The following is an 18,265-nucleotide window of genomic DNA, read 5'->3' on the forward strand; positions in this document are numbered from 1 at the left end:
CTGCGGATGAAATTGATGTATCAATAAGTATTGAAATCAAGTACTGATTCCACCGAGGGCGTGCTTTCAAGAGGTTCAAACTCAGCTCCTGTCTGAGATGTTTGACATGTCCGAACTCATTTGTGGGACTTACATGCAAAGCACACCGAAATAGAGGAAAGTAAGGGAAGAGGGAGAAGGAGATGGAGAGGGAGGGAGGTGGTTTGGAAGGGGAACAGAGAGAGAAAGAGAGGCCGGCCCCATCAATTGGAGCTTCGAGAGCTTTAGATCTGGCCATGGAATCTAAGAAGGGAGAGACCAGATCCATTTATGCGTAGGTCTTCTATCAGTCTAATTCGGTACATCTTATATAATCCCAAATCCACTTAGACGACTGCATGATTCGTTAAATTATATTCTCACCAGCAGGTTCACGTGTAATTTTTTTGTTCATGAGTGATCCATCTAATAGCTCGCTACCTCAAACGACCACCCAATTGGAACATTATTGTTTTCCTCTGGGTATTCGACTGAAGGCCTTCACGAACTTTTACCGTAAAAAATAGTTCTATATAACAACAATCCATTAGAAATACTTTTAGGAAAGAAGAGTTGGCATTGCGATTCAGACTACTCCTGGCGAACAGACAGGGAAATGGACCAAGACCGTATAAGAGGGGGACAATGGACCGAGACGGTATAAGAGGTTTGGCGTCCTTGCAAGCTAGGGAAGACGGAAATGCCTGATGCTGCAAATGTACACACAAAGTCCCAAAGCTTTGATTTTAACAATGTGATGTCGCTTCAGCTGCAGAAGGACGAGGTCCAGTGCAATTCATTCGATATAATCTTCACGGCAGACTAACGCCATGCTTACCCATGTAATTCACTCACTATCATCGTAAACGCATGCTGTGAAAACCAAATGACCGCTAAAACATTAAAAAGAGGGAACAAAGTTTTGTTGTTTTTAACGCAGCCGCCAAGCAGCAGAACATAATTAACACGGATTCTAACCCGGCCCCTCACCTGAAGCATTCTCCAAGCATTTGGCGCGGCCACACTCACTGGCTAATCAAGCACATCTGCACATGTTAGACCCGCTAATTGATAGAACTTTTTGTTTCACGGAATTTGAAAAAGCTTCCCATTAGCACGAACAACACACGCAACTATGAGCCTGATCAGCAAACACTAAACATACTGCATACTAGGATTATAGTGCGTTTTAACTCTCAGTTAAAATTAAAATCTTTGGCACACAGTCAAAGGTTGCTTTAAAATTGCAGTCTGAAAGCCACTCAAGACATTAGAAGATTTAAAAGTACATAGATTCCCTAATTTCATACAAAACCCACGCAGCTAAAAATGGGAATATCCCCAGTTGCCCTGTTTCCCAAAGCACAAACAGGGAATAACAAGCAATGCCTGACATAACTACAGCAGAACCCTCCATCTTGCGCAAGCTTTCAACAGCACTACAGAAATTTAAGATGCAAGAGTTAGCCTCATATTATTAATGAATACAAAAGAAACGTGGGAAAATATTGAAACTTAGTATCACAGGGAGCATAATACCTCTGTTAGATGAGGCCTTGGCGTTGCAGGTCAGTGTATGTTTTCTTATTATAGATGTTACCTTCCCTGTCTTCGTACTCTTCTTCAAGGTCTGGACGCCACTTGATCAATCCTTGTCGTTCTTGGATTTTCTCCCACAGATCCTTTGCTTCCTGCTCTCATATGAATCAGTATGGTTGGGAGTTCATGCATTGAAAACATTTTAAAAGGCTGCTTAATTTTACTCTATAAGCACAAAGTAAATTCTGAAACAAACAATAAATGTCAGCTTTCATATAAGCACAAAGTAAATTCTGAAACTCAAAAATACCCCTTAACAGTCCTGAACTATTTTCTTGCCAAAACCATGGACAAGAGCGAGCTCGGTCAAATGATGCTTCCTTAGGTTGTCTGGGTTGAGGATAGATCGGGCACCCATCTAAACTGCTTGGCTAGGGAATTGATGGGCCTTGGCTTGACTTGATCCAATGGCAATAATGCATTAAATGTCACTGATGGCAAGCATTCAGATGATTGACCTTAAACAAGCGGTACAAAGGCCTATATGGTAGTGGTCAAGTCATGACAAATTTTAATAAAGTTCATTAGTTGGGTGATATAGGTGATATTTTTTTCTTTTTGGCTGTGCATGAGTCAGGTGAATTAGTGATATTAGCTGGAAATTTAGAAAGTTAAAAATAAAAAAAATAAAAAAAAAAACTATTGCTTGACAATATTAGTTATCATAAAAGTATCTTTATGGCCAAAGTTGCATTTAAATATCCACAGGCTAAAGGGTTCCCATACTTTCAATTTACAAGCATGCCAAACTATTCAAGACCGCGAGATCAATCATAACACAATTTATTGTTTAATAAACTTGCAGAAAAAGAAAAATCCATACCTGAATGGATGTAATTTCGTTGAAGTTCTTAGTGTTAGGTATATTTAGGCAACGCATTCCATGCTGGTGCCGCCATTCCTTGAAATGACGCTCAAACGCCCTCCGTCCCCAATAACTATAATTCCCACATATTTCACACTTGAATTCCTGAAAAAAGGATGATACAGACATAAAACAGCTAGTGAATTAGAACTAAGTATGGTTATGCACCATTTGATAAAATTACAATGACTGCAGGACACTCCAATCTATGAATTGATTCTCAAGCTCCTTTGAAAGGAAAACACGAAAGAAAAAAAACAAAACAAAACTTGTATCTTTAAAAAAAAAAATTGTATTTGACCATATTCATGAACTCATAATAACATCCATGGAGTAATATATAGAAGCACAGACATATCATCAAATGCAAAGCTAATAATTGAGCTCCATATGATTGCCATTATATGATGCAAAAGGGATCGATGCAACAGAACTTTTAAGTTACATGATGTAAACTGCCAATGATGCCACACCTTGAGAATCAGAATAAAGAACATGAAAAATACTAAAGCAATACAGAAATCTCAAACAAACAAAAAAAAGTCATACAACTGATATGCAACTTTTTTGACTGGTTCCATGACTTTCTGCATACTGAACCGTACATTGTATCAGCGGATGGATTTGCTGAGATAAAAGATAATTGACAAGCGGTCCACCATTTAGACAGATTTGCCAGTAGTACTGCCTCTAAATAAAATTGCAAACATCATATATATATACACATATACATACATACGTGCACACATACATACACACACATATGTGTATGTATGTATCTGCTATTTCTGCGTGCGTGTGTTCTCAATATGATCCATGACAGAGAATTCATAAAACAGCAATAAACTCAAATTGGCAAGATAAATTACTAAATCAAGGTATATCTGCTATTTGAAAGGTTGTGCACTCCATGCAGTTGAGGGAACATACCTGGCCAAGACCATGAAGCTTGTAAAGCCAGTAGGGTATAGGCTTGCCATCCCAACCCATAGGCAACTTTAGAGGATTGTAAATTTGCTGCTCTTCATCATCACTCTCAGTATCAGCTTGTATTTCTTCCTGCTTGACACAGCAACAGCAGATTAACAAAACTTCTTAATGACGACAATTAAGAAGTCAGTATTACAAGTAGTTAATGCAAAGTTTAAAAATGAAAAGGGAATACATGGAATGTTGTTAAAGTCTGACAAAGTAATTATGGATACCAGAACTTAAGAGACATTCAGAAAATATATGAAGAATCCACATCTGTACAAAATGTTGTATCGAAATACATTGCTAAAGAATATAGAGTTCACTTGGAGATGATAACCCAATGGAATGTCGAAAATCTATTTTCATAAGAAAATCTAATGCTGTATTTCGTTGTCATGGTGGCCTCTGAAAGGTTTTGAAAATTTAGTAGGACAAAAGGACACATGCTAAGACCTAAATGTCTAGTCAAAAAACTAAACCTTCACAAATTCTGTAACTTGTCTGAAGCAAATTTAGCACAACAAAGAATCAGCTTTACATTTATTTTCCAATCTTTAACAACTATATGACAGGTTTTCTAATTTCTAGACAATGGCAGTGCCCCTATTTTTTTCAGAATATTTAAGCAGCATGAAACTATCATATCAAAAAAAAACACATCAAGTTGTTTCTGCATCTTGCAAAACTGGGTACAAGGCAGAGAGCAGAAAGACCATCTCAGCAAGCAAATGATTTTTAGAGAAACTGTTGCAGTAATCAAAGAAGGCTTGCCATGTTATATCACTCAGAGTGCTACATAATAAAGGAAGTGCACAGATATTAGAGCGTTAATATAGCAGAAATTAGAGCGTTCATATAAATGTGTGGTAAAACTAGGAAAAATAAAATAAAAAAAAATGAATATTGGAGGAGCCATAGGAACTGAAAAAATGAAGGACTAAGTAATGAAAAACCGATTGAGATGGTATATGACATGTATGGCAAAGACTGAGGATGCATCAATAAGGAGAAGCTGAAAAACTAGCTTGTATTTAAGGTGGCAAGAAAAAGGAGGGGAAGGCATATGGTGACATGAATGGAGTTTGTGAGAAAGGATATGGAGAAACTTGGAATAACATCAGAGGTGGCTCTAAATATGAATACTTGGCGAATGAGAACGCATAAACACGAATCAAAATAATTGGAAAAAGGCTAAATGGTTATGGTTATCGCTGTTGCAGCAATCACAGAAACGTATAATACTGCATAGGTATAAATTATGGACTTCTGAACATTTGTTATCTCTACCACAATTGCTGAAAGACTCAAATGCTCAAAATTCATACAAAGAACACATTATATAAGGAAAGCATATTTGAGGAACAAATTACCAGAAGAATAGAAATTCAGTCATAGCCTTCAAAATCATCCCCAATTTTTAACTTTTAATGCAGTCACTGGAACATTTCAAATGATATTACAGAAAAGGAGTTGAAGATAAGTAAAAGGTGGAGTGGCAGTAAGGTATACCTCCTAACAACATAGTGGTTAGCTTTAACTAATGGACACTAACTTGTTCATGCAAAAGATGCATGAAGGACAATATATTTTAATGGCCAATCATGAAACAAGATTTCACTGAAAAAGTGGACTCGTTAGATCTGGCAAATCCTTAGCAAACACAGGTATCGTATATAATGGAGAAAATGTGAAGCCTAAGCATTAATTTACAGCAAAAAAAAAAAAAACATTCTTCAAATGCATAAAAAAAAAAGGGGTCTGAGGAATCACAAAACTACACAAGTTACATGCCAAGCCTCAATCAATATGCTAATTGCATATAACAATTGCCATGGTGTCCTTTTAAAATGAATTATAACTAACAATTAACAAATGACCAATTAAGCTAACAGATTACATCATGAAAATTCATTCCATTGTAAAATATGCATAGAGTTTAAATGCTTCAATAATCATCATTATCAGCTAAGACAGCAAATATACAGTAAGCAAGTGGATATTTACCTCTTCACGTTCAGCCTCCATTTCCTCATAAGTCAAAGCTTGTTTCTTTATGACATTTTCCTTTGTCTGTATGATTGTCTGTGTAAAGAGGAAAGAAGTCATGACAACCACATAGAAAAGGTGCAATTCAGAATTTCTACATAATTATATGTTATGTGTAATCTGGCACATGGATGCACACGTATATGTCTGCATGTGTGATGGAAAGAGAGGGAGAAGAGAAAGAAGAGAGAATAAAAGAGATATCAACATTTTGATTCACTTACTTTAAGTGCCATTGTTAAATCTAATCGTACAATAAAATTTATATTACAAACAATGCTTTTTGGGGTAAAAATTGATAATAGTGATCTCTTATCTCCCAGCATTAAACATTGTTGAAAGTTACAACATAATGCATTGCCTTCAGCTATTATTCAAGTTTATTTTTCCAAATATCATAAACATTCCATTTACTCAATAAAACATAATTTGACAGATTATCTTACACATCAGTTCAAGAAGAAGTTAAGGCTTGCTCTAATAGCAATAAGCATTAAGAATAACTTTCAAATCTTTCAATGCACAAAGAGAGAATAATTCAGATAAGGTACACTAAACCAGCTTTACAGCTATACCAACTGCATCAGAAACAAACCTCTTTTAGCAATTCGCATAACCGTTGCATCTTTGCCTCTACTAAAGCAATTTCCTTCTTAGAGTTGGTCTCTTCTGCAACTCCATTTTGCTCTGAACCACGTGAACCTTTTGCAAAATGTTTTCTGTCTAATTGCTCCAAGGGTGTGTACTGCACAACATATATAAAAAAAAGAGCATATTTAACAAGACAAGGACATCAGGCTATATTTGACTACATGGTTCACAAGTAAACACTGATCTATGCTTAACAGTTACCAAAATATAAAATGTGCAAAAATAATGAACCACTTTAGCATAACAGAGAATTCTAAAATTCTTGAGGTCTGCTTCCTAGTAATAATGAATGTTCAATAACTTGAGTTTCAAGAAGCTGAAATTGTAGCAGCGTTAGCTATTATGGGTGCAAATGCCCAGTCAGCAATTGCAGCTTGACCTACCAAAGTTCAACTTGAAACATTTCTGCTGTGCTTTAAAGTAACATAACTTGTGATTTTGTAGTTGACCAGAATATGGGAAAAATTACTGACTTAGATTTGACAGGGATCACTTGTCAAAGTAAGACTCATTAATCCTCTCCTTGAGTCTCACTTTGAGCCATTGTTTACAGAAGACAGCTACACCTTATCTCCCAAATACTTACTACAGAACTTTACCGAAAACAATGCACAGCCACAGCACATGAACTGACACATTACTACTTAGAACTAGAGATTCACTTGCTCATCTGTATGTTGGTTGTGTATACAAAATACTTATTTATTGATTTTCCAAACAGCTCAGCCTTTCCATCATGGATGTGGATTTTCAGTTAAAAAATACAGCAAAATTCATGCAGTAGAATAAGAAGCTTCTAATATCTTTCCTGTTGAACAGCTTTGCAGAAATACTGACAGAAGGCAACTATGCCCCAAAGAAAAAGGGTAACTAAATGGAGTTCATTAATGTCTGACACTGGAAAGAAAAATAAGAAGCCTAATAGATCTGTTAATCATAACCATGATAACTTGCAAACAAATTATTCTCCACCTAAATGAACAACATAATCATGGCAAGATAGGGCAGTGCATTCAAAGCAAAAACTATGAACCCAGATGCGAAATCACTTATACAAGTAGTGAACAGAGTTTATGCATAATTACTTTTGTCAAAAAAAGGCGCTCTGCACGCTGCTGAAGAGTACCACCAGTTTTCAATCCACGAGCAGCTAAGGCCTAGCAAACAATTTCCTTTATCAATAAAAACAAAGAACATAACAGGACAAAAATAACAAGAACGATCACCATAACCGCCATGAAACATTTAAGATAATAATAAATATGAAAGAATAATTGGTAAAGCACCTATTTTTGAACCATGGTATACCATCCAATGCTTTGCCCTACTAGTCTAAGACTCACTGGTACTGAGATTTTAAACAGTAAACAAGGCGAGGGAAAGAACTGAAACCTCTTTCAATTTTTCGGGGCCCACTTCCATAAGTTCTTCCACAGTACTGTAATAATCAAGATCAATCACAGATTCTTGTGATGAAACATGCCCATTTTCCATCCCCTTGTTTTCCCATCCAAGTACCTTACCATCAGCCCACTGCTCTTCAAACTCCACCTCCACCTGTGACAAACAAAAAGGTATTTCATCTGGCAAATAAGATAGAATATTTTCCAGATATGCTAAAAGCATGCAACCTGTAGTATTTGTTCCTTCATTTAATGCACACACTATTCACTAATCCTTCAAACCTCAAAAACCATGATGTGTTTAGCTATTACTTAATCAACTTCACCATCGTAAATAAATCTACAATAGCTCGCCTCTTAATGAGAGAAGAGAGGGGGTGGGGTAGGGGATGGAAGGAGGGAGGGAGGAGAGGAGAGAGAACAAAAACTGACTGATTTGATATATGTTCATATCCAAGTTAACGAGGCACTAAAATACAAATTCAACTAAGGGATCATGGTGTTTGAATTTCGGTCACATAAAATATAAAGAGTCAAAGAAAGCACAAGAAAAATATCATACTGACTTTTTCATGTACATACATACATACATACATGTGTGTGTGTGTGTGCATGCATGTGCATACACACACGGCTCATGGAATCAAACGAGCAAGTGACCATATCTACAGAATTCTATATGTCCTATTATGACTCCTATGGTAGCGTTTGGTCAACCAAATGAGATCATCACACTGATCTAAGAGCATCGATGATCTAAATTATGTAGTGATTTGATCCTTAGTAATCTAAGATTACGGCGTTTGGTAGGCCATGGTCCACAGATTAAAGATCCCTCAGGTATCCATGAGTAACATGTTTGGTCTTCCACAGGAATCCAAGATTACTGGCCATATAATACTAAACCTACCAAGGATATATTCCATAAAAATATATTTATTAATAATATAAAACATGTTATAATAAAATATTAATATATTCATTAATATCTTAATAATTAATATATTCTATAAAAATATATTTATTAGTCCTATAAATTATTAATCCTAAAAAAATATATTAATTGTTATTATAGAATTAATATTTTTATTTACACTTATAATATATTATTTACTAATATGAATATTTATTTTGATTAGAAAAATAAGGCAAATAGAAGTAATATATTAAATACTTTTATTATATAAATATAAAGTGCAATAAGATATTTCTACTCTAATTTAAAATTATCATTGAATCATAATATGACAATAATATTATTAATAATACATTATAATGTAATATATATTTATTATAATATATATAATAAATATCATATAATATTAATATAATATAATATCAGAAATATAATATAATATCAGATATTTAATATTGATATAATATATTAACGGTATATTGATATACAAATTTTTTGGCTAATTTGAGAGATATTTTTTTCTTTAAATTTCAGCCCAACATCACTGCTTGAGGGTGATCTTGGATTTCCGACGTTAAGGACGGATATCCCATTACTGAGTTGGACAGTAATTTGAAAAGTGAAAGTGATTTGGGATCACTGCCACATAGAAGTACCATGGTGCAATCAAATGCGGTTATTTCATCACCTCCATCCAATCACCCTTGATCTCAGATGGATCACCCATACCAAACACCCCCTACCTGGCTCAGTTAACAGAAGCAAGTCTAATACAGCTCCAAGGAAGTCGGTCATAAAAAAATGATATGATAAAAACTTTGAAGGAAGGTGCAGGTACAGGTTCCTTGGAGATTCAAAGGAAGTATGCCACCGTGAAAGGAAGATTTCTGTTAAAACGACTCAGAAAATCTTATACAAGGACAAGATGGTTACGTGCATGGAATCTACGTTAGGTTACATAGAAATACAGGAACTGGACCTTCAGCCAGCCCCATAGGATACAAACCCAAACAGCTTTTCAGAGCACTTCGTGAATCTAGCAAATGACAGGTGAACCTGAATATGTAGGAGTAGAAAAATTGCAGAAAGAAATAATGGAAGCAAAACCTTTGTAAATATTCTCCCAAAGTCTTGCAGGGGCTGTGTACGCTCCATAAATGAAATCAGATATTCCAGAACATTCTCCAAATATTCTCTATATTGCCTGCAATGCACAATAAAAGTGGTGATGAGATATATATGCACAGTGAATGGAAGATCATTAAAAGAGATGTTATTTTAATAATGCCTAGCAATTAAACTAAATAACCACCACCATCCCCCCCCCAGCAGCTCTTTCCCTTTTTTTCAATCCTCTTATTCGGGAACAGGCACCGATACACCCACCCAGCTGCCCAAAGAAGCAACTGCATTGCATGATTTTAATATGCTGGATCAGGAAGGCAAAAAAAGAACCCACCCTCCTCCCACTCTCTTTCAATCCTCGTATGCAGGTGCAAGCACAGATACACCCACCCAGCCACCCAAAAAAGCAACTGCGCTACATGATAAAAAGCTTAACATGCAGGATCAGGAAAAAAAAAAAAAAAGAAAAGGGAAGAAAACTAGTACCAATTTAAACCTGGCAGAACATAACATGATAAGAAAGGTAGAAGGCAACAACCTATTCAAGCTCATCTACTTTTGCAAGTCAAAGCAGAAGCTATTTTCAGCATTATACATCTTGTCACAGTAAAGGATCACTGCTTTAGATATCCTTTAATTGACTATAAATCTTACCTGGTCAACTTCAGATTGCGAGGAATTTTGTGGGTCTGAAAAAATGTCTCCAAGAAAGCAGAGTATTCCATAGGCTCTCCAAATTTTGAGTTGATGTACTTGTTGTATAATTCATGCATGTCCAGGTACCGACCAAAAGCTTCCTATCAACAAATTTAAAAGAATGATGAAAGGAGTTGCTACTTTATGCAAAAAGAGTATTATAGATTGGCAGAAAATTCAGAGACATTGCAAGGAATTCTTAGGATTTCCTTAACTTTTGGAAGGCATATCCATGCATCTGCCAACACATACTACACAAAAAGCAGTAACAAGCTTTGTTGGAATCACCAGTGTGACCAGATAGTGCACATGTTATTTAATAAAATATGTGCATTGATTAGGTAGGTTTTTGCGTAGATGAACTACTTCCTATATCTTACCATGCATCCCAGCATGATCTTATACGTAGATTCATAAAATCCTGCAGAAATTAAAATACATGTATCACAACAGAGATCCACTTAATTGACATCACCATTGCTGTAAACAAAGTAATAAACAGAAAATTTCAGAGTCAACCAAAAGCACATACCAAGTCAACAAAAAGGGGTGAGGAAAAGGAAAACTGATCAAGGACCAAGCTTTGTTCCCTCAAAATCAATAAAAAAACTGAAGTAGAAGTTTGTGGACACTTTGATCAATTATAATCTATTTACTATTTTATCTCTGTGCTATAAATTTTACAGAAAGTACAATCTTTTACCTGCACCAACTCAACCAGACTTACAGACTCTAGATGTTCCCAGTCCAGTAAATTCAACCTTAACATTAATCTAAAAGACCATATGTTTATGCAACATATCTCAGCAAAATTCCACACTGAAAAAAAATTAAAGCATCTTGCAACCTTTACTTGCATTCCTAGTTTGCTACTTATGGAAGAGGAAGAACATGTTCTTTTCTCCCGATTCCAAATGAAGTCAATTGGGCACCAAGACACATACAAGCAAATCTTGACCAAAAAAATGGATGAAAGATATAGCAATCATGCAGAGGCAAAGAACTTGGAGGATAATCAGTAAGTGGGTCCACTAATGATCATTTTGTTTTGGCTTTGGTTTGGGAAGAGGTGAGGGAATTGGACTGTGTACAAATTCAACTCTTGATTCTAAGTAAATAACATGATATCATTGATTCATTCTACCAAAAGTCACAAACAAACAAAAGTCATCTATCCTTGAACTCCTTAGAAGAACCCATCTAGGCAACCAAAAAAATAAAACACTCTTGAATTAATGTAAAGAATGTAATACAAGACTGCTGAGAAATATCCAAGGAAAAAAGCCATCAAAACATTTAATTCGAATTCTAACATGGGAATTAATTCGGATTATTTTTACTATATTTAATGATGCTACCCTCAAAGCCTCATGCCAATAAATTCACTACCATATAAATCTGCCCATGTACTTTGATCAAAGTACAACAACAAAAATATGTCCTTTCAACCTATGAAATTGCATTAACATATCAATCCTCCCCTCTAGTATGTTACAAAGTATATCAGGTGTCATGTAGGTATTTTATCATCCCAAAGCATGCCATGTTCAATTACTCGTGATATGCCATACTGTGGAGGTTTTCTTGGTATTTAAAAGATGAGAAGGCTCTTAATGTTGTTTTCATGACTCCCCAGAGTATGGTAAAAGACTACTTAATTCATCATGTTGGGACTGTAACTGCTTTATCGAACAAACCTATCAGAAAATCGATCACTGCATCACACAAACGTAATCTGACCATGATGAGTTTGAGCTTTTGTTGCATATAATTTTCTTACAGCTAAACAACTACGACAAGAAAATGTTATAGCAATTTCTAGTAGTTGATTCAGGTCTATGACAAAAATGATTGCAGAAATACCATATAGAGAGACAATCTTCAAGAAATATCTTCCAATCCCTTAACCAGGTATATGTGGTACAAGATGAGCAGAGAAAATTAATCTATGTAACATCCTTTGATATGCACAGTAATAGGTACCAGGCAATCCATGCTAAAGCTATCCCTGCTATATGAACAATGGGATGAAAATCCCAAGACATTACAACATAACTACCTTATAAATAAAAACTGAAAGATAGGAAAATACCTCTCCGCTGAATTCAATTTGTGGTTCTTCCTTCAGTAACTCTTCAAATTCTTCATTCGCATCAACCACGCGTGCAGCTGGATGTCGCCTATGGTAGTCACGGATCTGTGCCGTTAAAGATGCAGTACAGTGTGAGACAATCTAAAAAGAGATATCCATGAAAAAATGCATATTCTTATTAAACTAATGCAATAATCGAACAAGTTTGCTTTCCTTCTATATCTAAGCGCATGTTTTGTCTTGCTTAAAAAAGGCACTCTTTAACTTTTAAAGCATAAAAGGTGCTCAAAGAAAACATGTTTGGTAACAATACTGAAAAGTGCTTCTAGAAGAAGAAGAAGAAAAAAAAGAAGGTTTGAATGAATGCATCTATGAGGGCAAGTTGCTAAATCAAGCTGATGAGTATAGGACAAATCTTTTTTCCTTTGGGGCTTCATTGGTAAAAGAAAATCTTGAGAGAATTTATATTTTCCATATTTTTATCAGGTTTTTCAGGGGAATTTCTCCAATCAAAAATAAAGAATACCTATTAAATATCAAGTGAATGACAACTGAAAAAAACATTCAAAAGATTATATGTGTTACATATTTTCATCATAATATCATGGCAATAAGGTAAACCCTTAACAACGATAAGTGTATTCCAATATAACTACATAATAATAAAGAAATGTTCATCATATGTATCATCAGAGTAAATCTTTGGCCCCCTCCCTAGGAAGGTACCAAAATAGCTCCAAATCCCCCATTGTCTATGCTGAAAGCTATTTTTTTAAAATCAAAATAAGAACCACTGTCAATGCAGAGTATTTTCCTGCAGTACTGTCAGTGTTTACAAGAAGATTTCAATTATTCAAAAACCATCAATAAATAATTTAAAAAGGGATTGCAATTCTCCAGAATTTTTTTCCTTAGAGAAGTCTAGATAAAAACCTTTAACGATGTGAGACCTCTCTTATTTCTAACCATACTTGCTGATTACTTGTATGTTTTGATAGAAAATCTTTACCTCCTTCAAACGGTCATAGAAAGCAGGAAAAGGATTGTTCTGGCCACCCACTCCCAGCGCCCCAATCTCATCTCTCCTCGCATTGTCTTTGTCCTCATATATCTCGACCTTGAAGAATTTTTCCAGATAAAACAAAAAGAATCAGAAAAGAAACGATAGAAGAAGGTTGAATAAATCAAGTAGGGCAAGAAGATTACAAGCTTGTCGGTGGTGGTCCTGATGAGATCAATCATGTGCCGGACGCGGTGGTTCTGGAAGAGCCGCTCCCGATTGTTGGCCGGTTCCCTCTGGAGTTCCTTCACGACAAGACGCTCGAGCCGCTCCACGTCCTCGTGGGCGGCCCGAGTCACCTCGAGAAGGGTCGAAGACATCCCCTCCCAACTCGGATCGCTCGCTGGAGGGGAGGAATGGTAGATGAGATGAGGAACGAGCGGCCCGGCCTCGTCACCGGAGCGCCTAGGGTTTTCTCTCCAAGTTGCAGTAGAGGGGAATAACGCTGCCAGGGATTAGGGTAAGAAGCCTTCATACATCAAGTCGTTAACCGACCTTACATACATGAGGAGATTGCGTATTGAAGTCGGCAAACAAAGGGAGTCTTTATATGCAGTCGGCACTATATTTCCTGACTTGTTTTGAAGCTAATGCTTCACTGCTGCACCCAAGCAATGGACCTCGGGGATGTTTATGTTTGGTAGCATGCAAACCTAATAGGATTACATATAATTTTATAACAGATAATCAAATTATATTATTGATTTCATTATTTTTACAAGGAATGCTGCATCACATGTAATGCAGCATTACCTCAAAAAAAAAAAATTAATCTGATTGTTTAGGGGGAGATGACATGTGATTACATGTAATCTTACAATCCCATTTTGTAGAATATCTTGTCAAATTTGAAGCATAGTCATCCAATCAGAGCATAGTCGTAAATCATTCTGTCGAATCGAAACATAGTTGTAGATCATTCCATCGAATCAAAATATACTCGTAGATCATTCCATCAAATTGGAATATAGTTGATCAAAGAAAGTTTTATTTTGGATCATTTGACCCTTAGTCAGTTGGGTTAAAACTGACTAACTACATCTTTATCTGCTTTGGCCTACGTGCATACCATAGCTTATACACTTGCAGTCTTTGGATCGTAGCTGGTACGCTCGCGGTTGTCAGATCTTATGGCTTATCAAATTATTTTGCTTTTTTATTAATTGGATGTTAGTCGAATAATATTTTATCGGATACTAGCTGACAATGCAATTGTTTGGTTGGATGTCAAGCGACCATGTTGTTCAGTAAATTACTAAGTATTTGAACTATTCAGCGTAAAATTGTAGAAAAGAAAATCTTTAATTCAAAAGGTAATCTTATTGATAGTACATCTGTAGATTCTCGAAATTCAAGATCCGAAAAATTTTTGTATCATCTAAGTTCTCAATTTTGCATGCTCCTGATCGTAAAACTGCTGAGATTTTATAAGGACCCTCCTAATTCGAAGATAATTTTTTTTGCTCAGTCGGTTTGGAGACTTTGACTTTTCTAAGGACTAGATCTCCCAATCTAAAAATTTTAAGCTTGACTTGGGAGTTGTAGTATCAAGCCATCATTTGTTGATGAAAGCCATCCTTAGTTAAACTTATCTCCGAATTTCGTCGAGCAAATCCAGATCAGCTTGTCGTTTGTCCGTTGATATTTAAAGAAGCTTTTCGAGTCGAGTCGTCTACCCCTCAAAGTTTCGATCTTGTTGAGATCATATTGATCATGCCGCCATAGGTTGAGCGTGACTTTCTTCCTCGGGATGCAGTTGTGGTTGAGGATCAAAAGGCAACTGCACAGGTCGATTTTGTTGAAAAATATGATCTAAAGTCAATCATTTGATGATTGCGCTAATTATAAATATAAATAAATTGATCAATAATAAAAATTATTTGACCTTTTTTATCATAAGGTTACATCTTCTAACGAACTCCTATATTGTGATGAAGTCCATAGGATTACTTTGATCGATAAAAGAAGATTTATCATAGAGTCCTTAAATTAGTTCGCGACCAAAAGATACGCTATTACTAGGACGATAGCAATATCAAATGTAGGTCATTGTGTGCTATATGTGTTGGTTGTCCTCGTAATTAAATAGTGTGGAGATATTGGTATGGTATACCGGTGAGATGTAGGAGTACATCATCACTGAATGTGATCAATTGCGGAGCACTCTGCTGTCAATGATAGCTTGTGAAGGATATGGGTATAAGTGCCCCTCGGATCTGAGATCATCATGGTAACTTACAAGCAACTCACTGTATTTTAGTACTGGACTAACTGAGTTTCTAATTCAGTAATGAAAGATTTCTGGGTGTAATCAAGTACTTGTCAAGTCGGTGCGTGAGTCAAGATGGGATTGATCCTTCTGAATTAGTAGGAGTTAATGTATCAATATATTTCAATTTAGCAAAATCTAGATCCGGATAATCCATGTGATAGATTTTAAAAATTAAAATACAATATGGATGACTTATCTAGGATTGACAGTGAAATCCTAGATCATTCTCGAGTATTAGGATCAAAGAGATGAATTATACAGTAACCATACGCCAATAGATTCTTTAATGTTGCTTCGCCATCATTCGACCTATTCAGACGTCGGGTCATCAAAAAATTTCTGACTGATCATGTGGCTGATCAATGTTTGAGAATCGTTCATGGACTTAATCGATAATTCGATTGATGATTAACCTTATGTAAAAATTACAATAAATTTATTCACCAAGTGTTAGTGAATTAATAAAAGATTAATTAGTAATTAGATTGTTGATTAACTCAATTTGATTGAGCAAAGAGGATTAAATAAAATTTAATTGAATTAGATTCAATTAGATTTGATCCGATTAGGTTATAAAATGATCTAATCGTTAAGGGAGAAATATTTCTGATTTGATCAGAACTTTTAGTTCAATCAATTCTTAATTTGATTGAAATTTGATTAAAAATTTATGAATCTAATTAGATTAAATTTCATATATATCACTATTTCTAAAAGATGTAGTAATATCAAGTCCTTCTTTACTACTTTATTCTATGCGATTTTCAATTTTTTCTATGTTGGTCATCTCTCATAATTTTTGAATAGGTAGTTCAGTTCAAATACCCTACTCTCAGGGAGACTAAAAAACTAGGGTCGGAATGGGCTCCGATCGGGCTAAGGCCATCGGGCTGAGCCGACTTAGGATCAGGCTACGAGCTAGATCCAAAAGAGTTCAAATTGGATTTAGGCTTAAATATAGAGCACATTTATCTTCCGAGTTTAACCTAGGTATGTTATTGGTTGGCTCAGACCCAAGCCCAAACATGACCTAGAATGAGCCCAAATTCAGCTCTGAATCCAAGCTCGAATCCATTTATTTTTGTATACAATTGTTTGGAGAGAATGATGAGGAAGTAAAGTACAAATTTGAATAGATTTAGCTGAGAAAGATGTATCATGTATCATTTTCTCATGTTATAAGAGAGAGTCTAGTTTTTGGCTAGCCCATCCACTTGTGAAGTAACATGATGAAATATTAAAATTCAATCGGTTCATGCTAGACCTATTTTTAGCCCAAATTGGTAATTCAAGCTGGCCCAATCAGGTTTGGGTTTGACACGGCCCTAGATTATCCAAGAATTTTTGGGTCTAAGCCCAAACCGAAGCCCGGAGAGAAATTTCAGGCCTTGTTTGAGTAGGGTCATGGCCCGGCCCGGCCTAGTCCACTTCCAACCCTATAAAAGCATGACATGCCCTCTTTCCTTCTTTATAATGCTGTTAGTTTTAAATTATCATTGCATCTCTATTCACTTATGAGCATTATTCTTTTTATTAGCATGAATGGAAGAGTGGATTCATTACATTAATTCTTATAAATGTTTGTTGTGTAGATAATGTTTTACTACTTTTTTTTTTTCGAAAATCCAACCCTAGTGAAAATTAACCATATCTTATGAAAGCATGACATGCCCTCTTTCCTTCTTTATAATGCTGTTAGTTTTAAATTATCATTGCATGGCTATTCACTTATGAGCATTATTCTTTTTATTAGCATGAATGGAAGAGTGGTTTCATTACATTAATTCTTATAAATGTTTGTTGTGTGGATAATGTTTTACTACTTTTTTTTTGTTTTTTTTTTCGAAAATCCAGAGGGGAAGGGTGTCTCGCCGGAGGTTCATTCTATTAGCAATCTTAATGTATGCATAAGTAGTTATAATATGTACAGGTGGGTGGGCAATGTTTTTCCACTACTTGTTGTTGCTATATTGGATCATGTCATTACAATATATTGTTTTCTAGACAGTGTTCTGTTTCATAGGATTGAGAATGACAAAGTGGAGAGCTATACGATCACCCAAAGCTTCAATACGCAAGAGAATTGGACAAGGCTCTAAAAGTACACATCATGGAATCTGAAATGGATGCCTTACTGGTTTGTCGGCAATACCGATTTCCAGCCTCTTTCTACAATGGATACTTCTCATGCGGATGTTCCAGTCATTGGATCGTTGTATGCAAAATAGTCTGCTGACTGGAAGAACTGATCAGTTTAACTTGAAACAATCTGTTGACTGTAAAAGTTGATGTAACAGAATACTTCTTGCTGACTTGCATATAGAATAGTGCAAGTTTTTGCCATTTGGTGTACAGTTGTTACACAGGGTACTGATGAATGTTTTATTGATTTATCAGCTTGTATAACCAGACAAACTACAGGATGAAGAAACATTTATCATTACTTGTATGCTGTTATTCTCATGTTGTTTCTATATTTCAGGTTTATGTTCAACACAAGTAGCAACTTGTATTGGCATAAAGCTGCATTCTATTTGATCTATTATG

General features: G+C 35.6%; 1 protein-coding gene across 1 annotated transcript; it reads right to left on the minus strand.

Annotated features, from left to right (window-relative positions):
- Positions 1-1,201: 1,201 nt before the first annotated feature.
- On the minus strand, positions 1,202-13,896 carry LOC140858408 (splicing factor SF3a60 homolog). The gene is made up of 13 exons (XM_073258951.1): positions 13,593-13,896; positions 13,396-13,503; positions 12,387-12,491; positions 10,253-10,395; positions 9,581-9,677; positions 7,547-7,711; positions 7,240-7,311; positions 6,099-6,248; positions 5,462-5,539; positions 3,413-3,541; positions 2,441-2,587; positions 1,558-1,709; positions 1,202-1,457 (listed from the first exon to the last, which is right to left on the minus strand). The coding sequence occupies exons 1-12, from the start codon at positions 13,764-13,766 to the stop codon at positions 1,563-1,565; spliced, it is 1,515 nt and encodes a 504-aa protein (XP_073115052.1). The 5' UTR covers positions 13,767-13,896; the 3' UTR covers positions 1,202-1,457; positions 1,558-1,562.
- Between the last annotated feature and the right edge of the window lie 4,369 nt (positions 13,897-18,265).

This window comes from Elaeis guineensis, chromosome 6 (genome assembly GCF_000442705.2).
Source record: "Elaeis guineensis isolate ETL-2024a chromosome 6, EG11, whole genome shotgun sequence".
NCBI classification, from domain to species: domain Eukaryota; kingdom Viridiplantae; phylum Streptophyta; class Magnoliopsida; order Arecales; family Arecaceae; genus Elaeis; species Elaeis guineensis.

Coding starts and splice junctions, on each gene's coding strand:
- LOC140858408 (XM_073258951.1), bottom strand. CDS start 13,766: ATGTCTTCGACCCTTCTCGAGGTGACTCGGGCCGCCCACGAGGACGTG. Junction 7,712..9,580: donor TTGGGAGAATATTTACAAAG/GTTTTGCTTCCA, acceptor TGTTTGTCACAG/GTGGAGGTGGAGTTTGAAGA. Junction 6,249..7,239: donor AGCGCCTTTTTTTGACAAAA/GTAATTATGCAT, acceptor TATGTTGTGCAG/TACACACCCTTGGAGCAATT.